Here is a 23,649-nt window from a genome sequence, read left to right as displayed (position 1 = left end):
AACCTGGGATCTTTACCAAAGTATATAAGTCCTAAAATACCGGTAATACTGACTTCACACACTCACTCTTGAAGAGCTTATAACTCCCTTATAATTTGAAGACAGAGCAGAAATGTTTTTAAGTCTGTTAACTGTATTTGACTTGCTAACTCCTAAAAATGCTTATTAGTTATACATATATGTCAATTTTATGCATACATGAAAATGATTTAAAAATTAAAAGACTATTAATTCAAAGTTCTGTTTTTACTTAAACTCAGGCAGAGAGGTGTATCTTAAAACAATCCACAGTAAGTGTGTATCATCTTTGAAAATTTGGCAGCATTTGGGAGAAATTACAACTGAAAATTTGACAATGCAAATTTTTCGTTCATTTAGTAAATATTTCAACAGTTACTGACTGTCTACTGAACGGCTTCAGAGGCAGGCTTAAGCCTACAATTTAGCCATTAAGCAGTGTTAGCATAGTGTGCAAATTTTTTTAATGACCAACCACAAATTAAGAGCAGAGTCTAGCAACAGAACCCCTGACTTACAGTTAAAAGAGCAAAGCAAGTGTCTTCTTAAAACTAAAATTATTTTACTTTATTTGTATTTGATCTAGTAATTTCAAAAGCTACTGTTACTTAACAGCAGTGTGGCTTAAACATATACATTTACACTCACATATATAGATTTCATGTTTTAGTATATAAATACTGACTTCTCAAATTCTTGACTTTAAAATTGCCTAAAAGAGGCAGTTTTATATATATTGATATAAATATATTGATATGAATATATCAATATATTCATTCTTAATCTATAAATCAGGTGACAACCTCTCTATTTTCAGTGCACTATTAAAAGATTCTTGGTCTCTTGTGGCCAATTAGGTACTATTTATTTGTTTTACAAAGGTAAAGAATATCTAGATTTAAGATTCAGTAATTTGTTCTGTGATAAATGTACAAAATAGTGTTTGAGACAACAGAGGCCTAGCAATCATCCACTGCTTATGAAGGGATGCTGAAAGCACAAGGATGCTCTCCAATTCCTCTCAATAAAACACTATTGTTGTACTTGTCACATGTTGTATGTCTTCAGTATAAGCTAACTTATTTTATATTTTACTGGTTGCTTACAATTTTATATTCTGTCATTCCTAACTAGAATACAAATGCATCAACATCTTGCTATTTTGCAAATCCTTACAATACATGGTAACTTGAATTGTATGTACTGGTTACTTTTAGATATGCAAACGTATTATGTACTGAACTGAAGATGTGTTTAGTGTAACATCAATATTTCTGGAAGCAGTTCAATTAGATATCCAATTGGCAAAAAAGAATTTCAGAAAATATTCCATACAATTAAGCCATTACTAATTGTTTGGAATCTGAAAGGGCAAGAACATGATTTGGCCATACTCTGGGCATAAATCTATTTAGAATAATACTTTTCATCATTTTCCATATGGGAAAGAGAAAAATACTCCTTTATTATTTATTGTTTAAACAAGATTTTTCTTGATTACCACATTTCACTGTTTACGTTTAAATAATTTTTAAAATAAATTATTTTTTCCTTTCCATTTGCCTCTAATTCAAGTTCTATTCTGTAGTATGTACACACATGCATGCAGAAGCCAATATTGCTCTAGTAAAAAACTCAACATACATAATGAAGAAAGGCCTTGATTTCATAAACACTATACATACTAGAATTAACAGACATCATTATGTTAAATTAAATCAGCTATTTTCATAAAATTTATTTAATGAAAAGAGTTCTGGCTATAATCAAACCAATAAACTTTAATGTACCTGGCTCTTATGGGGAAGTTCTGTGAAATGTCTTTCATTAATTTTACGGCATCATAAACCGGAGTGGACATTATTCGAGAAGCTGCTTGAAAACTAAGATCTGGAAGGAAAAAAATATCATTAAGGATTCTAGCATAATGTCAGAACTTTATAGACATTTTCATGTAATTTAAATAATTTACTCAACCCTTCTTGCCATATATTCATATACAGACATGTTAACATTCTTACTCTTATATTTAGCATTTTTCAAAAGTTTTAAATGGAAAGCTATCACTTAACGTCCAATTAAGGGAAGCCTTACCTTTGTATGAATGAGTAATTATCACTTAATACCTATTACTTGTTTTCCAAAAATTACAGTATTACTTCAAAAAGAGAGATATGAAACGCTGATGCAAAGCTGTTTTTTCTATACTTAGGTTAAACAAAACATGCAGCAAGAAGCTTTGATAAAAAGAATAACAAAAGGAAGGAAAAGCTTTAAAGAGCCAATTCTGAAAAGAAGTTAAAGAAAGACCAAATGTGTTTAACTCTATAAATTATGAAACATTCCCTTTCTCTTTCAACTCTCTTCTACCTTTATACTACAATAAAAATAAAATCCTAAACTCAGCATTATTTTACCTGAAATGACAGTTCTCTGGAAAGGAAAATGTGTGTGGCTTACTGGAGTCAGTCTCCAATATGTTAGAAGCAGTAATCTTAGTCTCATTACTTTGTCAAGAGTCAGAAAAGATTTTAAAACTGAATTCCTTCATTACCTAATAGTGAAGCATATTGTTTCTCTTTAACATTTCACTAGAGGTGGAATCTCAGCTTAGCAAATCCTAGTACAATAACCAATGTACCGTAACAAGGCTAGTTTTGTTTCCACGTTCTCAGTATGAAGTGGTGGATCAGCTTGGAGTCAAAGCCTAGAAAAAGATTTTCTTAGGGTAGCTTCCATGGGATGGTAGAGTCTAACAGACCAGGGTTCAAATTTCAGCTCTATATCACTTCCCAGCTGAATAACTTTAAATAGAATTTCCTCAATGGACCTCAGCATGTTTCCAGCCCCCAGCACTGCAGTGACCACCAGTGCTCACTACCATCTCCTAATGGCCAAACATAATGTGGACATTTTTCAGTCCTTATCTTACCAGGATCCTTTTGCAATAGGATCATTTCCTGCAAAGAAAAAGTACTGACTTTTTATTCAATAAATGGTGCTGGGAAAACTGGATATCGACATGCAAAAGAATGAAACTGGACCCCTATCTTTCACCACTCACAAAAATCAACTCAAAATGGATTCAAGAATTGAACTTAAGACTTGAAACTACAGGGGCCGGCCCTGTGGCTTAGCGGTTAAGTGAGCGCGCTCCGCTGCTGGCGGCCCGGGTTCGGATCCCGGGCGCACACTGACACATCGCTTCTCTGGCCATGCTGAGGCCGCGTCCCACATACAGCAACTAGAAGGATGTGCAGCTATGACATACAACTATCTACTGGGGCTGTGGGGGGAAAAAATAAATAAATAAATAAAATTATATTAAAACAAAAACAAAGACTTGAAACCATAAAAATCCTAAAAAACATAGGGGTAAGCTCCTCGACATTGGTCTTGGCAATGACTTTTTGGGTTTGACACCAAAAACAAAGACAATAGAAGCAAAAACAAACAAGTGCGACTATACCATACTCGTATATACATACAAAAGCTTCTGCACAGGAAGGAAATCATTAACATAATGAAAAGGCAATCTATGGAATGGGATAAAATATCTGCAAATCATAGATCTGATAAGGGGTTACTATCTAAAATATACAAGGAACTCATGTAAACTGGTATAGACACTATGGAAAACATCATGGAGATTCCTCAAGAAATTAAAAATAGCACTACCATATGACCCTGCAGTCCCACTTCTGGGTATATATCCAAGGGAAATGAAATCACTATTTTGAAGAGAGAGCTGTACTCCCATGTTCACTGCAGCATTATTCACAATAGCCAAGGTATGGAAACAACCTAAGCTTCTGTCAAGAGATGAATGGATAAAGACAATGTAGTGTATATACACAACGGAATATTATTCAGTCGTAAAAAAGGAGGGGGAATTCTGCTATTTCAGACAACCTGGGTGAACCTGGAGGCATTATGCTAAGTGAAATAAGCCAGACAAAGACAGATACTACATAGTATCACTTATATATAGAATCTAAAAAAATAGTCTAACTCACAGAAACAGAGTAGAAAAGTGGTTGCCAGGGGCTGGGGGAAATAGGAAGAGGCTAGTAAAAGTGTATAAACTTTCAGCTATGAGATGAATGAGGTCTGAGGATCTAATGTGTAACATGGTGACTATAGTCGATAATACTGTATTGCATAACTGAAATTTGCTAAGAGAGTAGAACTTAAATGATCTCGGCAAAAAAAAAAAAAAAGTACCTGATATATAAGTAGATGCTCAATAAAGATGAATGAATAGTAAAACTACAAATAAGATCCTTTATGTAAGTTTCTTATTATTCTATTGCTATTAAAGGCATTTACAAGCCACATAATTTTTAATTGTTGTGTATATATTTAGGAATGTATGATTTTTTAGGTGAGAAAATTTAATACGATTGATATGGTGTAACAATTCATAAAAGAGTATTTCTTTTGAGGAAAGCAAATGATTGATCAAAGACCTTGCCAGACAGTAGTTGGCTGTACAATGTTATACGCAAAAATAGTAAAATATAGTGGGGAAGAAAGAATTTAGGCTCTAAAATGAGACAGACCTACTCATTTTAAGTATCTCTGATTTGTGGTTTATTAGATTTGTGACCCTGTGACCTTGGACTAATTATTCTGTGTGTTCATTTCTTAGTTTCCTCATCTGGAAAAGTGGGATATCTACCTCAGTTAAGTTCTTAAAAATTAATTAGGATAATGCATATAAAGAGCCTAATACCGTGCCAGACACATAATATTGGCTAATATTTTTATCATCGTCAATCATCATCATCATCTTCATGGACAACTATCTTTTACTCAGGTTTGATAGCACAATTAGTCTTTCAAAACTTTTAATAACATGAATGTAATTCTCCTTCACTTGACCAATTTTCTGCACACAATTTATTTGGAAGCCCCTGAAAATTCACTCATGACATCAGAGTATAAATAACAAGTAAATTAATATGCTGTTATCAGATTTTATTAACATTTTTTCTAAACTGTTCCTTACCTAGATGACTCAAATTGTTATTTAAGTCCTAGACTTTGCCTTCTGAAATCCAGATTCCCATATTTAATTGTCTTACCACTTGGACACTTCAAAAGCAGCATGTTTAATAACAAATTGGTGATAGTCCCGCCCCATCTTTGCCCAAATCTGTCCTCTTTAGTCATCTCTTTTCAGCAAATACCACCACTGTCCATCCAGCTGGGCAAACCATGAATCTAGCAGTTGTTCTTGACATCTCCCCCTTCACCCTCCATTTCCAACCTCTCAAAAGATCTCTGATATTCTCTCTAAATAACCCACCTTCAAATTTATTCCAACCCTTCCTCAGATCTCAATCACTACTTGTTGAAGAAGCCTCCCCTTCTGTTCCCTTTCCCTCCCCACCACCCCACCCAGTTCAGATCTTCCTGGCATGTACCCTTCTTAAGTCCACATACCTTTACTTTGCAGCAATTACAATGGTAATTTTTATATTGGTTTTTATTTTTAATGTTCTACCTTATATTTTTGTAATTTGGAATCAGGACGTGTCCCTGCTATTAGATGTTTAGCTCTAAACACTGGTTTTTAAAATTATTTGATTTATGTTTCTCTAAGAACCTTTGAAGAAACATGGTATCTATTTTAGCTGATCATTTTATCTTCAGAATCTAGTGTTTTTCAAAATGTCAGTTGGATCCCATTAGTTAGTAGTGAAATCAGATTAATGGGAAACATTTTTTTTTCTAATGAACAGGATAGAATAAAAAAGTTTTGTCAGGGGCCGGCCAGGTGGTGTAGCAGTTAAGTGCATGTGCTCCACTGCGGTGGCCAGGAGTTTGCAGGTTCGGACCCCGGGCGCGGACCAATGCACTGTTTATCAAGCCATGCTGTGGCGGTGTCCCATATAAAGTCGAGGAAGATGGGCACAGATGTTAGCCCAGGGCCAATCTTCCTTAGAAAAAAGAGGAGGGTTGGCATCGGATGTTACCTCAGAGCTAACCTTCCTCACGAGAAAAAAAAAAAGTTTTGTCAGAGTGAATAAAATGTAGTAAACATAAATATTGTATGCTGAAGCATTTAGTTTTAAGCATATCTATGTATTCATATATTATACACTGTGTATGGGGCTTGATAACAAAATATATTTCGTATTGTAGGTCCCAGTCAACAATTATAAAACCATGGATATAGGGACACGACTGACACCTAGTAGACATTCAATAAATATTTATTGAATCAACCAAAAAAAAAAGAAAAGAAAAAGTACTGATCACTTTCTCTTTCTTAAAGATCTATCCCCGTTAGCTTCTATCATGCGCTCTTCCATTTCTCATTCCACCATGGCTTCTTCCCGGGCTCTACTTCCCCCGTGTGGAAGGGCCCACAGCACTCTCCCTCATGCACCGATTTGGTCACTCTATGCTTTCAGTTAGCACCCCCTCCTTTCAAAACCTTTGTGCTAAGATTTTCAACTTTTTAAATCCTCTCCTTTCAGCTGAAGGACTTGATATTCACCCCATCACTGGCCCTGTCATCTGGATACGTCACAGTCACTTTAAGTCATTCTTTTTAACGCTGGTCTCATTATTTCTGGGCCCCATATTCAGCCTCAAAACCACCTTACATATTTTATATTCTCTCCGCTCAGGTTCAAAGCTGGAAATCTTAAAGTCATCTTTGACTCCTTTTACCTCTTAAATATTTGCCAAATCCAGCCTTTTTTTCTATGCCTTTTACCACATAGTTCAATCTCTCATAACACTATTTCAATGATGTCTTAACTAGACTTCCTGTTTCCAGTCCACTCAAATATATCTTACACAGGTATTAGGGAAGTTAATTAAAACTAAACTGGCTATGTATGATCTGTTTATAAGCCTTCAAAAGTACCCTTTCACTTAACAATTTTCTAAATTATGGGTCGCTTTGAGAATATTTTGAAGGAGAAGAAAGTAGATTGGTGCTTGCCTACAGCTGGAGGAGTTCGGAGGAAATGGGGAGTGACTCTTAATGGGTACATTAGTTTCTTTCTTTTTTTTTAACTGTTTTTTTTTTGAAGAAGAAGATTGGCCCTGACCTAACATCTGTTGCCAACCTTCCTCCTTTTTTCCTTTTTTCTCTCCAAAGCCCCAGTAGATAGTTGTATGTCATAGTCGTACATCCTTCTAGTTGCTCTATGTGGGACGCCGCCTCAGCATGGTTTGCTGAGCGGTGTGTAGGTCTGTGCCCAGTATCCGAACCAGCAAACCACAAGCCACTGAAGTGGAGGGCGTGAACTTAACTGCTATGCCACTGGGCCAGCCCCCATTAGTTTCTTTTAGGGGTGATGAAAATACTGTAAAATTGACTGTGGTGACAGTTAAAGAACTTGGACAATATACTCAAAACTCATTGAATGGTATACTTTAAATGGGTGAATTGTACAGTATGTCAATTATATCTCAATAAGCTGTTACATTAAAAAAGTTGATGAGACATGTCATAAAAGTTATGGATTACCCAAAAAATGACATGTCCCCATGACCTATTAAAAATTACAAATAACTCAAAAAAATTACAAACTGAAAAGGACTTACAGTTCAATCCAAACTAAATTTTGGTCACAAAATATCTGCCTATAGGATGTCAGAACAGAAGCTGCTCTAAGCTAACAGTGAAACATGCAATGGTCTATCAAGATCAAAATTTTAAAGAGAAGAAAACTAAGATTTAGTTCTGATTTCTCCTGACCTACTAATCAGGATTTTTAACCAATGTTATAGATTCTCTGAAATGTGATTTAATACTTGAAGATGAACCTATAAGATACATCATGTACACTTTAAAAATGATTAGATAATTATCTAATCATATAATCAAGTCTTACAAACATAAAAATATGATTTGCTTGATAGAGAACCTTTTAATTAAATATATATTTTCATAAAAAGTAATGTAATAACTTACATTATTCACATCACTAGTAATTATTATTGTCTATGAAATAATTTATATCATGTCACATAAAAGCTTATTTAACAAAACAGAGATCAGTTATCAAAACGCTGTGTTAAAGTACCAAAATACTATACCTTGTAGTTCCCAGACTTTCAAAGGCATCATTTCTTTGTTACTCTCAATCAGGTATTTTTGGAATGCTGTCAGATTATCTTTAAGATCTGAATATCTTTCTCTGTATTAGAATATTAAGTAATGTTAATTATCATCACCTAATACAAATCATTATACAAGCAGTATATTTTTGAAATTAACTCTTCCAAATAATTATACAGAAATTGTTCATCATTAAAATAATAATAAATTGTGATGGAGCTATATTCTCAGCACATAAAAATAATGAGGGAGATATATACGTCTACTTTTTTCAATATAGGAAACAAAACAAAACAAAACAAAACCTAGAGGGATGTACTCTCAATTGTTAACATGTTAACATTACCTATAGGGGATCCAAGGGTGAGGGCAGAATTCTTAGGTTTTATGATATATACTTTTTTTTTGAAAAGAATTTTTACTTCTTTTTATTTATTTTTTTTTAAGATTTTATTTATTTATTTTTTCCCCCCAAAGCCCCAGTAGATAGCTGTGTGTCATAGCTGCACATCCTTCTAGTTGCTGTATGTGGGACGCGGCCTCAGCATGGCCGGAGAAGCAGCGCGTCGGTGTGAGCCCGGGATCCGAACCCGGGTCGCCAGCAGTGGAGCGCGCTCACTTAACCACTAAGCCACGGGGCCGGCCCCTGATATATACTTTTTATTTTAACATTTTATAAACCACAAGTATTGTTTTTATAATTTAAAACAAAAACTATTTCAGAAGGAGAGACACTAATGCTTCCATACAATCTTAGAGTTTAGTTCTGAGAAGTTTCATCTTGGAACTTTTAAAAAACTTAATTTTTAATTTAAGTTTATTTTAATTAACTTAAGAAATTAATTTTTAAAAAATTAATAAATTTTGCCTATTACTAAATACATCCAGATATCTTTTAAAGGGTGCCAAATAATAATGTAGTAGAATGACATTTTACTACACATATAACCTAAACCATAATCTTCTTTCTTCTATCTCCCATGAAATCAAGACATAGTGCCATTTCAAATTTAAATAGAATTCTTTTAAAAAAATTTTTATCTAGCTAACAGCACAACTTATAAAACACATATTTTCAACAGTAAAGAGAAATGAAGCTTTCAAAAAGTGAAATGAAAAATAAATATACAGAACATATATAGAGAAATGCATCAATCTTATAGTTAACAATAAATATTCTACAATGACAATATCTTGCAATTTTATTACAATGTGGGACCACATTTTGAAAATGAATCAAGACTATGACCAATCTTATAGTGAAAAAACAATAGAACTTATTCTGAAAAGTTCACTGTTAATTAGATTAACCCCTCCTTTCTCAATATTTTAAGTTACAGAGTAATATTAAGTTTATAAGAGCTATTATATTGCTTTTCATATTTAATCATAACCTTAATGATAATTTTACTGCTACAATTATTTATGTAATTCAGGCAAAAATACATTATTCATAAAATAACTCAAAGCAAAGGGTTTTTGCCTAAATCAATTGAGTAATTGTGTAAAAACTAACTTTGAGTATTTCCCTCTTTCAAAAAACTAACATCCCAGAGTTCCAAAGGCCTTTTGGAAGATGAATAATTTATTCCCATAAAAGGATATGTTTAAAAAAGAATAGAAGTATGGATTCGAAGATGTTGAGACACAGCTGAAAATGGAATAAAAATGTATTGTCATCCACTAAATAAAAACCTTACGGAGAGTAAATCCGTTTTGTAAGACGCATTAACTTTTTAAGGCCACTAGTATACCGCTTGGCCAATATACTTAAGAAATATAACTCAGTCATCTGTATAAATTAGCATAGTCTCCAAAAATGTTCCCCTCACTCTACTCTTATCTACTCATTAGGAGAATTGACCTTGGTGCCCTTTATAAATATTTGTAATATGTTTAGTTCTTATTTAGTATTAATAAAAATAGTCCTTTACTTTTAATTAGTTTTGTATTTTTAATGGAATGACAAACTTTCTCCTGTAAATAAAGGAAAGCACACACAAAACCATAACGATCCCCATTCATGAGTATTCAGAGAGCACTCACCATCCTATTCCTTGTCTTCAATCAGTGATGCAGGAAAAAAGAAGGAGGGGGGCACAATTTTAATTTTTGAAAGGTTACTTATAGTAGTATATGAAATTAAGATCAAATGTTAAAAGGTTTTTAATATACTAATCCGTGTCACAGAAATTTAGGGAAATAAATCTCGTCTTTTGAGTCATAAAAATTTTGATTTTTGCATGCTAAAGATCCAATATTAACCATGATTTTTGTAACCCATTAGATCTGTAAAAGATTCTATAAAGCTTTGTTTCAGTTTTTTGCCAGAGAAAACTTTGATTATTTTCAATTCCTATTTTTCTAACCATACTCATCATCCTGTGGAATTAGTGATTATTTTCAATTTTGTGCTTTTTTGTATTAACCACGTATTACTGTTTTTTGGTGAGGAAGATGAGCCCTGAGCTAACATCTGTTGCCAATACTCCTCTTTTTGCTGAGGAAGACTGGCCCTGACCTAACATCTGTGCCCATCTTCCTCTACTTTATATGTGGGACGCCTGCCACAGCATGGCTTGATAAGCGGTGTGTAGGTCTGCACCCGGGATCCAAACCTGTGAACCCCGGGCCGCTGAAGTGGAGCGTGCGAAGTTAACCCACTACACCACTGGGCCAGCCCTACTTTTGTAATAAAAACAATTATATGTATATTTTAAAAATGTGAAACATATACCAACGCAGCATACTGAATTAATTCCTTTAAGAACAAACTTAAGCGTATAGTAATACAATTTCATTTCAATTCAGACTTACTTTAGTTTCCCAAACAGAAATCCCTGAACTTCTTTTGTTTCAGTCTCATCATCTACAGTAGTATTAGTCACAGCTATATTTTGGAAACAAAAACAAAACATAGTTTCAGACTGGGAAAGGAATTTATAATCAAAAATTAGAAGAACTCAAAATGAAATCAAATTTCATGTGTTTCACCTTGTTTTTCCTTCATGGATGAGCTTAATGACACATGCAAGTGCACATGATGTATTCCTGAGAGTGGTCTCTTTAAATGGGCGTGAGTATTAAATATGTAACAACTATAATAAAGGCTCTATAGACAATTTCATAGTCAAGTTCTATTTTATAACCTAAATGATAAACCAAAGGGCCTGCAACAAATCTTGGGTTCAGCTCTTAAGCCAGGCAAGAGATACACACCCTAACAAACATAGGAGCGAATGCGTATTTCTGACGGCTATAAAATTAATCAGGAAACCTTCAGAAAGACACCAAAACTCATGGCCTCAAAGAATAAGGGCATACTATTTTATATTCCTTTTCCTTCCCTTTCTCTTCTCCTTTACTTATCTAATAATTATAATATATAGTGAGCTGAGTGGTCTATGTGAAGGGTACTCTGGGACTGTAAGAATCTGTGACTTCCTACAGCCTGCGCTGCTCTCCATCAGTGTACCAGAGCTCATGAAGTCCACCTCTCCCCTCCTACTCTTCTGCAGTCGGCATCTCTGGGACCACAACTGAAACCCTGGGTGCTCTGATCTCATCTTCCTTTTGCTCCCTTTCATTCAGCCATCAGGCAAACATTTATCGACTGCCTAGGATGATGCCTGATGCCTGCCAGCACAGACACCAGGAGGAGAGATGTCAAAGACACAAACTCCGCTTGATGGAAAAGGAGAGAGACAAATAGATAATTTTAATAGAGTGTGTAAAACTTTTATGAGAGAAAGCACAGAATATATGGGATATAGAAAAGGGAAAACTATCCTCTGACAGAGCAGGAAGATAGGCAGCCATCTCAGAGGTACTGACTGATATATATGACTCTCATATATCATCTATACATATATACAGATGATATATATGACATATATATGATATATATAGATGAGCAGTCCTTAGATGAAATGAAAGAGGTGGGAGATGGAGGAAGGTTTCAGGCAGAAGGAACCAATTATGCTAAGAGATGAAAGTACTCTACAGTGGTGATGAAGGCTTGGCTCAGAGCCCAACATGGAGGTATCCAGGGAACAGAAAATTCTTCTGTATAGCAGTTTAGTGTTGCAAGACCAGAGGGTACAAATGAGAGAGGGCTGAGGGAGGGTGATAAGGAAGAAAGAAGCCAGAATGTGAAAAGCTTTCTTTCTTTTTTTTTTTTTTTTTTTGCTGAGGAAGATTTGCCCTGAGCTAACATCCATTGCCAATCTTCCCTTTTTGCTTGAGGAAGATTCACCCTGAACTAATATCTGCGCCAATCTTCCTCTATTTTCTATGTGGGTTGCTGCCACAGCATGGCCGCCAATGAGTGGTGCACGTCTGCACCCAGGAACCAAACCTGGGCCACCGAAGTGGACTGCACCGAACTTACCAACTAGGCCATTGGGCTGGACCCCTGAAAAGCTTTCTTTTTTATGCTATCATACTTGAATTCATGAGGGAGGTTACAAGGAGCCACTAAGAGATTTTAACAGTGGAGTCACAAAGTCATATTTTCATCATAAGAAGTTCAATCTGTAAGCATGCATTTAGAACATAGAACTACAGACAGATAATTGGTTTGCAGACCACAAATCTAATCAATTTACCTCATCTAAACAAACAATTCACAGGTCTCTCCCATCTCAGTTCAAAAAAAAAAAAAACCAACAACACAACACCATCATCCTAACTGCATTATAAAGAAATCCTTCAGACAAAGCTTCCTAAGGCACTATGTTACCCATATATTTCAGGTTTTCTGAGCTACTGATCCCCTTAGAAAGCTGACCCCCCACCCAGAGGTGGCTGGGCACAGCATGGGCCAGTCACCTCTAGCCACAAGCAGCCTCACCTATTGCCTCATTGTACCTTACATATATTATCATTTTTTATATGTTGCTTAAACGGTTGGGAAGCCACTAGGTATAAGCAAAATAACATGCTATTTGCATTTTTTAAAGAAGTTTTTGAGAGCACAATATGAAATATATTTTTTAGTTTAAAATTAAATTCCAAACCTCAAATTAAATTCTCCAGCCTCAAATTAACATGTGTAGGATTACAGTCATTAAATTTTTTAAAAACAAAGTGTGTAAGCCTCCAAATTTTCATTCTACTCAAGTACAGAAAGAAAACTTACTTTTAACTTGGGTATCATCCAATGCTTTGTATTCTGTACTCTTGATTGCTAGCTCCACACCATAGCCAGATAAGTACGTTTTCTGTGAGACTGGTTTCTGTTCAAACACATTTATTTTAAAAAAGAGAAAATATTTAGCCAAACATCTTCTTTTATATTCAGTATGACTGTGCATTAGGACATTAGGATAAATCACTAATATTATTATTTGAGGGCTATTTATACTTTCTCTAGATAGTCTATCAAGGAACCAGAATTTATTTGGTCAATGATGACTTGTTTACTTTCTAAAAGCTCTGTCATAACTCTACTGTTTTAATTACCCTTTTACAATGAAGACATATCTGATTTTTTTTGGTTATACACGGTAATCTTCCCATCTCTCCCATGAGTTAATTAACAGAGGATCCAATACAATCAAGTTTCAACAAAACTGTACTCCTTTTGGGGAACTACGCAAGATTTGCTAACCCAGCAAACGTTATTCATTTGCAATTGTCTAGATGTAGGACAACTAGACTGTTGCCAAAAGCAAATACTGGAAAGTAGAAGAAAAGGAGACAAAAAAAACTCAGTGCCTTGAACAACCTGATTAATTTTCTTCATGTTTCTCAATGATTAAAATATACCAAATGCCAGAAATTAATATCTATTCTTGCAATGAAGGGCAAAAATTGCCTAAAACTGGGTTGTCTGAACTATTTATGATCAGAATTTTGGTACCTAATTTCCCCCTTTCTATAAAGGTGAAATATAAAATGTACTTCTAGAGATTACCCCACCAAGGAAGAGAACTCACCACATTTTTTCAAAAGGTAAGCAACCTGGATGAATATACATAATATTTTAAAAAGATGTCCAAGGTTCTTTCTAGCTTCCAGACTGAAATTCTTATCAGTTGTGCTACACTCACTATCATTTGGCATATTCTTTCCCAGGTCAGGAAACTAGTTTAACTTAGTGCTCAGCAAACTCCCTCAAAGACCTTATGTGTCTTTGGTTAATTCAGGTTGGCACAGGGGCAGTTGTGCAATCCCAAACGTGATAGAGGAAGAGGTGAGATCAGAGGGAAGGAGAACCTTAATAGGGTATTACTCTTTTTATACTCTTCTTTCCACTCTAAACTTCTCCTCTAGCCTTAAAAGTAAGCACAGGACCAGAGTGACTATTCCTGGACTGTTCTATTTCCAAATAAGATGATGTAAGAATTAGTTTCAGATATGCAGACAAGTATTTAACATTGCTGCCCACACTAAAATTTAATTTGCTAATTTCTCAGGCACATGCTATAATGAAAGATAGCATAAGGCAACTAGGTGGTTTATAATTATAGTAATCTGACAAAGTTGAAAATCTTTTAAGGGGTTTTCAATTTCATACAGCTCAATTTAAAAATACATTTTGACTATCCCCTCAAAAGACAATCAGTTAGTAGCTAAGCAAATTGAAGCTCTAAGTCCACATATCTTGTTACAGTTCAGAAAAGAAATGCAATTTGATATAACCAATTTCCATTATCAGTTCTGGATAATATTAGCTCCTCGGTCATAAAGATAAATGTTTATTAAATTCATATTTACTTTCTCCATTTGAAAATGTATTAATATAAAATTGAGTTATAGTTTAGTAAGTTTGGATTTGCACACCAAAAATGCTAATAAGCTAAATCAACTGGTGAGACGAATCTTTCTTCATTTTTCTATTTCTTCTTTCCCTACAAAAAGGCATCTGTTCAAAAGGCAGCATAAATAAGTCCATTTTTATTAAAATTACATATTGACTAGATTTACAATATAACTATTTTGAATGTGCAATATGTCATTCATTAAATAGAAGGCTATAATTTGATGCTACAAAGTGCCCAAAGAGTAGGCTAGTATGATTTCACAGAAGTATATTTAATGGTCACATTCTCCAAAGAATAACTTGGGACACTGATTCTCAATAGATGAGCATATCACCTGTGGGGGCATATTAGAATCACCTGGGGGACATTTTTTAAAAAGATAAACATATAGTTCGATCTCCCACTTCCATTACTATTCTGATATAATTGATATATAACATTGTATTAGTTTAAGGTGTACAACATAATGATTTGATATATGTATATATTATGAAATGATTACCACAATAAGTTTAGTTAACATCCATACCTCACATAGTTACAGGTTTTTTTCTTGTGGTGAGAATTTTTAAGATCTACTCTCTCAGAAACTTTTAAATATACAGTATAGTATTGTTAACTATAGTCACCATGCTATACATTACATCCATAGAACTTGTTTATCCTAAAACTAGAAGTTTGAACCTTTACCATCTTCGACCATCATCCCCCCCACACTCCCTGCAATCAACCATCTGTCCTCTATGTTTATAAGTTTGGTTTTCTTTTGGATTCCACATATAAGTGATATCATACAGTATTTGTCTTTCTCTGTCTGACTTATTTCACTTAGAATAATACCCTCAAGGTCCATTCACGTTGTTGCAAATGGCAGGATTTCCTTCTTTTTTAAGGTTGAATAATATTCCATTATAATTCTAATATACACGTATCATATATATATATATACACACACCACATTCCAATACATATATATTCCAATATATTCCATTATACATGTGTGTGTGTATACATATATATATGTGCGTGTGTGTGTTATATACATATATTTTCTTTATCCATCCATCCATTGATGGTCACTTAGGTTGCACCCATGTCTTGCTATTGTAAGTAACACTGCAATGAACACGATAGTGCAGTTATCTTTTTCAGATGGTGATTTCATTTCTTTGGGATATATACCCAGAATTGGAATTGCTGGATCATATGGAAGTTCTATTTTTAACTTTTTGAGGAACTTCCATACTATTTTCTATGGTGACTGCACCAATGTACATTCCCACCAATGTTAGACAAGGGTTCCCTTTTCTCCACATCCTCACCAACACTTATCTCTTGTCTTTTTCATAACAGCCCTTCTAACAGGTGTGAGGTAGTATCTCATTGTGCTTTTGATTTACATTTCCCTGATGATTAGTGATGTTCAACACCTTTTCATGTACCTATTGGCCATTTGTATGTCTCCTTTGGAAAAATGTCTATTCAGGTCCTTTGTCCAATTTTTAATTGGATTTTTTTTCTTTTGAGTTGTATGAGTTTCTTATATATTTTGGATATTAATCCCTTATCAGATATAGATTCAATAGGTTGCCTTTTCATTTGGTTGATGGTTTCCTTTGCTGTGCAGATGCTTTTTAGCTTGATGTAATCCCACTTCTTTATTTTTGCTTTTGTTGCCTGTGCTTTTGGTATCAAATCCAAAAAATCATTGACAAGACCAACGTCATGGAGCTTTTTCCCTATGTTTTCTTCTGGGAGTTTTATGGTTTCAGGTTTTACACAAGTTTTTAATCCATTTTGAGTTAATTTTTGTGAGTGGTGTAAGATAGGGGGTCTAGTTTCATTCTTTCGCGTGTGATTATTCAGTTTTCCCAGCACCGTTTATTGACGAGACTATCTATTCCCCACTGAGTATTCTTGGCTCCCTTGTCAAATATTAGTTGATCATATATGTATGGGTTTATTTCTTGACTCTATTCTGTTCCATTGATCTATGTGTCTATTTTTATGCCAATACCATACTGTTCTAATTACTATAGTTTTTTAATATAGTTTGAAATCAGGAAGTGTGATGCCTCCAGCTTTGTTCTTCTTTCTCAAAATTCCTCTAGATTTTAAAGCTACTGTGATTAAAATGATGTTATATTTGTGCAGAATAGACAAATTATTGGACTAGAATAGAGTCTAAAAACATACATGCCTGTATGAAAACTTAGTATATGATGGCACAGAATAAAGAGTTAACTGTTCAATGAATTATTTGGGGACCAAGGATTTTCCATACAGAAAAACTAGAATTATATCTCTACCTCACAACATATTCAAATACATTCCAAATGGATTAAAGATCAAAGTATAAAGAACAGCATTTTAATTCTCCCAAGATAATATAGAAGAATGTCTTTATAACATTATGAAGGAAACCATTAAAGAAAAGTTGGATAATTTTGACTACATCACAATTAACACTTGTGCTGAACAAAAGATGTCATAAATAATTTTCTTTAATACTAGAAGACCAGAAATACACTAGAAGATGTTTGCAAAGTATGGAAGAAAAGATTAGTTTTCAGAATATATTTTTAAAAATCTATAAATGAGGGAAAAAACACACCAAAAATCCAATATAAAAACAGGCAAAGGATATGGGTAGGCAATTAACAAGTATATTTGTAATGCTTTTATTATCTTAAACATTAATATGCAAATCATTAATATTTTGGGAAATGCAAAGTAAAACACTCTTTCCATGTTGGGAATGTAGCAGTAAACGAAGCAAAGTCCTTCCTCTAATGGCTATTATATTCTAGCGTGAATGTGTGCGAGTTTGGTTGTGTGTATGCCGGGGGGGTGCAGGTGTTAAAGAGAGAAAATTTGAGATACAGTAATAAGTGCTACAAAGTCATTAAAACAGAATAATGCAATAGAGTGTGATAGCAATGAGAGGTTGGGAAAGTGGGGGATAATACAACACATTTGACCAGAAACTTGAATAAGAAAGTAGTCAGCTGTCCAAAGAAATAGAGTTAAGAACATTCCTATACCATGCTTAGCACTTTGAACTAATATATACTATCAATATATCAAGTAAATCAGATTTCCTCATTGGGGTATATTTTCATCAAAAATAACTACTTACGAATCCTAGCAAATATTATACACATGTTATTGAAGTATGGTTTTGTTTTTTATCCAAGTTTTAAATATGTCCCAGATATATGATAAGGGAAAGGAATATAAACATGATACTCCCAGAAAAGACATAGAATCCCAATATATTTTTCCACATAAAATTCACATTTGATAGTTGCGCTAATTTTTAAATAACTGTTCTGGTGGAAATTATTACGTAAAATCTAGTAAGGAAATTATCATAAAACATACTTTTTATAGCCAAAATAATCTTGGATAAAACAAACAGGTACCTGAATATAATGCCGAAGAACATACAGAATTTCCCCATTTTGAGCTTTTTCAGACAATACTGTGTGAAATTTACCAAATGCTCTGGTACCCATTTCTGCATAGAGAATAATCACTGGTAAGTTCTCTTTGTTTGTAGGAAATTTATGATCTCCTTTAAACAGATATGGTCTGGGCCTAAAATGAAAACAAAACACAAACTTTTAAAAGACTTGCAAGTAAAGAGCGTATGAGAAATATATGATGCCACTTTGTAATTTCTGCTTACCAAACAACTTACAGGAATATATATTATATATCTATATTTATATATAAATAATCACAAAAAAAGAATTTAAATTTCTTGTGGTGACTGTGCACATAACTTCTATTAAATGACAGAAAAGAAAAAAAAGAAATTTGGTTAACCCAAAATTGAATATTAAAAATATTTATCTTCCAACAAGGTTCACTATCTTTAAACCATAAAATATAAGAGCAACATATTTTTCAATGAAATAAAATTTATATTTTCTTCAACTAGAAGAATATAATTTTTCATTATAGCTCACATTTTCTGAAACAAGTTCCAAATATTTAAAAAAAAAAAAGGCACTATATGGTACAAAGATTATCAGCACTTAATATGAATAACAACTCAGTAAATCTTCAAGGATAATCGAAGAAACAGAAAAGTCCTGGGGTCTGGCCCTATCATCATTAACAGACTGATACCTTTTAGCCAGGCACTGTGCTTGATTCTTTACATATATTAGTAAATTCTATCCTCACAATAATTCCTTTAGATAGTCATTGTCATTTACTTGAACTTTTACAGTTGCTGAGACTCAGACAAGTTAAATATTCAGGAGAAGATCAAATAGAAAGCCAGAATTTCATCTCACGTCTACGGAATTTCTAAGCCCACATCTTTTAACAATTTACATAGGTAGAAAAAAAAAAGAAGAAATAATAAAGCTAAGAATAACAAAAGAGTTGAGAAATAACCTTTTATTTAATGAATTCAGATCTCTATAATCTTTGTCATTTACTACCCTCAAACAGCAAATACTAAGAAAAGGAGAGAGGGAAAAAGGACATGAATAGCAATGCTACAGCATGCTAGTGAAAAGACTCTGGGTTTTGAAATTAGGCAGAATTGGATTCCAGTTCTAGCTTAACTATTTATTAGCTTTGTGACCCTGGGCAAGTGATTTGATCTCTCTTGGGCCTACTTCTTCATCTGTTCAAGAGGAGGAATTCCAGCTACTTCCTAGGAGTGTCCTGTGGATTTACCAAAGTGACTTGCAAATCATCTAGCAGAGCATAAAGCATAAAATTGGTGCTCAAGAAATGATCTTCTTTCTCTCACTCTTGCAAACCTCCACTTACCTACAATATCCATCAAGAACACTGTCAAGGGAAAAAAGGAAGGAACTAAATGTTGCATGGTATATCACCATTAATGATAAAAGTAGGAGGTGTTTATCTATGTAATTATGATGATATATACCTTGACTATTTCTAGAAGGATATACAAGAACTCGATAGCACTGGTTGCCTCTGGGGAGAAGCTCTAGAAGTCTAGAATAAAAGAGAATCTTATAATTTGCTACATGTACATGCTGTACTATTCTAATTTTTAACATTTAAACTTAATACATTGGGAACATGTACTTTTGGTGTAAGTTAACATAAAATGCATCAAAAAATTAAAAGGACAAATTCTGCACTCAGATGAACATACTGAAATTTTAAGTCACTTTCTATTGATTCTCTCAGGTTTCATACACTAGATGTGTATAGGATTTTTTTCATTTATTGACATATAAGTATAAAATTTCACAGCATGTTTTTATCACATCATATCTTATTATGTTTATTATGTTGTTTTGTATGTAAGGAAAATTATTTTGTAGGCAGAAGTAGATAATATTGTCTTTACATTTTTAAATTCTCCCACAGTAGTTACATATTAACCTGCACACAGTAAGAATGAAAAGTCTCAAAATTAAAATTTAAAATGGAAATTGAGTCTTTTTACTAAGAAGTATAAATTTAAATATGAAAATTCAAAAATAATATTCTATTACTTATTTGAGCTAACTAAAATTAATAAAATCTTTTGGTGATAAACACTGTTATTCCACGAGAAATATTACTATAATATTCACGATAAACTTATTTAGAGACATAGTTTCTATGACATCTTTTCTATGGTAAATAAGGTAACTATTTAGTTTTCTGATATGGCTAGAAAATGCACATATATAGATTATATCTTCCAATAGAGAGATTCAAATTTCTATTTTGTTTAATTCTTACAGAATAAGACCTGCCAATGGAGATAAACTAACTTTTACATTTAAAAAATGGCTGAATTACTATTGTTCCTAACTATTGACTTAACTCACTTTAAATCAAAATCACTCAAGTGCTCAACAAATCTTACTAACAGAATAATGAAAACTTTCCACTAATTATTTGGCTTAACGTTTGTGACATTACTTGACATCAGTATGGAGTATTGTGTTTATTTCAAGTTTATAAAATTACGTCAATTCAAGCGTCTTTACAGTGGTTTACAGCTTGGCTCTTATAGCACGTACACACACTCATACACTTGCTGATTTTAATAAACTTTTTTGAAGTATAAAAGTTTTATATATTCATCTACTTTCATTTGATTTAATGATTACTATTTAACACAAGAATTGATTTTTAAAATATTACTGTCAATATTTGGATATTTGAAACATAAAACAAATAGAATTTTATCAGCCCAAAATAAGATCTGACCTCACTATTAATCTCTTCTGCAACAGATTAAGAGACATGCATGTACAAAACAAGAGACACCGAAGTAGTTGCCATTCTTTATAGGATCCTGTTAATAAAAGCAAAAGAATATAACACTAAAATCATACTTCACATTTAAAAAGAGAAGTAAAAAAGAATCTTAAACTAGATGAAATTATTAAAACCATTCTCATTAATTTTAACTGATATCTTGGAACTCAAATGGCACTAAATCAAATAGATTATCATTTAAAAAATGATTTTTATCAAATCAGTACTGTAGCAGTACATTTAGTAATTTATATAGGGTATCTTAAATTTTAATATTAGTCTAAAAGATAATGTTTCCAAATACTTGACTACTGTTGGTTATTGAAAAGGTTGCATTAGAAACAATGCTAGTAGATAAACCTTGAGGTTGAATATAAAAGAGAAAATTATTAGAAATGGAATCTTTTCCAGAGACAAAGGTAAGGGCTCATCTACCATTTGTTTATGAGTCTGTAACAGAGGGCACCTTCCTACACCCATACACACTACCTTTCAAAGTTTGCTTCTATGATTAATTCAGGAACTCCTTGGATATAGCAGAGGTAAAAAAAAAAACTACCCTACACCTATAGAGAATTACTGGGTAAAAGACACAGTCTTTAACAATTGTATAGATTACACTTAAAAACAGAAATTTTTACTTATTGAATTGACTAAGATTATAAAGGGAGATAATACAAATTAGCATTGGTGAAAATGTTAGAAATGGAGTGTAAAACATAACCAGCTTTCTGAAGAAGAATTCTTAAGTGTGTACCAATTTAAAATGCATACTTATTTACCCAGTGATTCTAGTTGTAGAAATTTATCTAAGACAACGTCAAGATTACTGTATAAAGATATATGTACAAGGACATTCAAATAGACAGTGTTTATAATAGAAGAAAAATGTAAAATACCTTATATCCATCACAAGGGGTGGGGTAATTAAATGTACTTGTTCATTTGATTATAGTATTATTCGATAAATATTTTTGAGCATCTACTATGTGTCAGGTGGAAATACAACAAACAATACATATGGGTCCTGCTTCATAATGACAAAGCATACCTATATATATATTTATTTATATGTAAGGCATATAAGGATGTATAATTTAGTGGAGGAAGGTTCTAAGATACCCTTTATAGCACAATCCCATGTTGGGTAAAAAAAAAAAAGAATATATTTGCATGTGAATACATGCATTAAAAAAGAAAAGAACATACCAAACTGTTAACAGCATTATGGATCATTTTCCCTTTCTACTTTGCATTTTTCTGAAGTACTGCAATTCTTTTATAATGACCACATATAATTTTTTTTTCTTACTTTAAAAATACAGCTTTCCATTTTGGACAAAAAGTTTACAGTTACAAAGAAGAGAGTCATGCTGATTTGAAGTGCATTTCAAAAGCAGTCCCTAAGACTACATTTCTCAGAATCTCCAGTAATATTTTCAAAGACACAGAAAAAGACAAAAACTCTTAACGAAGTTGAAAACTAACAGCAACCTTATACCATAATTTGGGAGCAAAACCCACTAACTATAAAATCTACACAGTCTAACTTAGAATCATAACTGATGGTCAGCCTTACTAATTAAAACATAATACCTTACCACTTGAAACACAACAATGTACTAGTCAAAAAGAAAGGCAAGGGCCAGCCCAGTGGTGTAGTGGTTAAGTTTGGCATGCTCCGCTTTGGTGGCCCAGGTTCGTGGGTTCAGATTCTGGGTGCAGACCTACACCACTCATCAAGCCATGCTGTGGTGGTGACCCACATACAAAATAGAGGAAGATGGGCACAGATGTTAGCTCAGGGCTACTCTTTCTCACCAAAAAAAAAAAAAAGGCAGAATATTTCTTCAACTCTTCCCTACTTGCTATTTCATGGTTTGAAGATCCACGGTCTGGATCTGCCCCAAAACTTGACACATATTATACTAAAATGTGATTTATATATTTGGGAGAAAGTAACAACAATCATTACCATCCTAAGGGAGTATAACTTTCTCCCCATGCCCCGAACAAGGAAATAAAACTACTATTAAGGAGGTGTTTTTTTTTTAAGGAAAATGGGAAAATGAGAATAAGAATACCACATAATAAAGAAAGGCAACTTTGATGCCCTAAATGTGTTATGATTGAAAAGAGGAAAAGGACAATAAACCAAGTGTTTAGCTTAACCAAAGCAAAAAGAAGCAAATAATATGAATGCAAAAAGTACTAGATTAGAACAACAACAAAACAGGTAGAATATAAATCTATCAGTATTTCTTTAAAAAAACACACATAAAAATCTAATCTGGAAAAAAAAAAAGGAAAACTGAAGAAAATTTAGGAATGAGAAAGATGTCTACAGAGAGGAAAAAATTAAAACACTCATGCTACTGTAAATACATATGTAAATACATAAATTATTTCATTAAATAATTTAATAATATTAAATACATAAATTACTTAATGGACCACCATGGACCAATGTTGATAGTGTGTCATAAACCAAGAATTATATGGCTGAGGTTCATAAGAACCTCAGAA

At 33.2% G+C, this 23,649-nt stretch overlaps 1 protein-coding gene across 2 annotated transcripts in view; it reads right to left on the bottom strand.

Annotated features, from left to right (window-relative positions):
- Positions 1-23,649, bottom strand: part of UGGT2 (UDP-glucose glycoprotein glucosyltransferase 2) — a 189,658-nt gene that overhangs the window by 141,846 nt on the left and 24,163 nt on the right. For both annotated transcript variants that reach the window (XM_087435913.1, XM_004423119.3), the window contains exons 5-9: positions 18,297-18,471; positions 13,245-13,341; positions 10,922-10,994; positions 8,083-8,183; positions 1,809-1,908 (exon numbers count right to left, since the gene is read on the bottom strand). In XM_087435913.1, the coding sequence (XP_087292039.1) occupies positions 1,809-1,908; positions 8,083-8,183; positions 10,922-10,994; positions 13,245-13,341; positions 18,297-18,471 (546 nt within the window). The remainder of the gene's footprint in view (positions 1-1,808; positions 1,909-8,082; positions 8,184-10,921; positions 10,995-13,244; positions 13,342-18,296; positions 18,472-23,649) is intronic.

The sequence above is a fragment of the Ceratotherium simum genome, chromosome 10, assembly GCF_057802395.1.
Source record: "Ceratotherium simum simum isolate JZ-2026a chromosome 10, ASM5780239v1, whole genome shotgun sequence".
NCBI lineage: Eukaryota > Metazoa > Chordata > Mammalia > Perissodactyla > Rhinocerotidae > Ceratotherium > Ceratotherium simum.
Note: the sequence above shows the minus strand (reverse complement) of the source record. Positions and strands in the feature narration are given on the sequence as shown.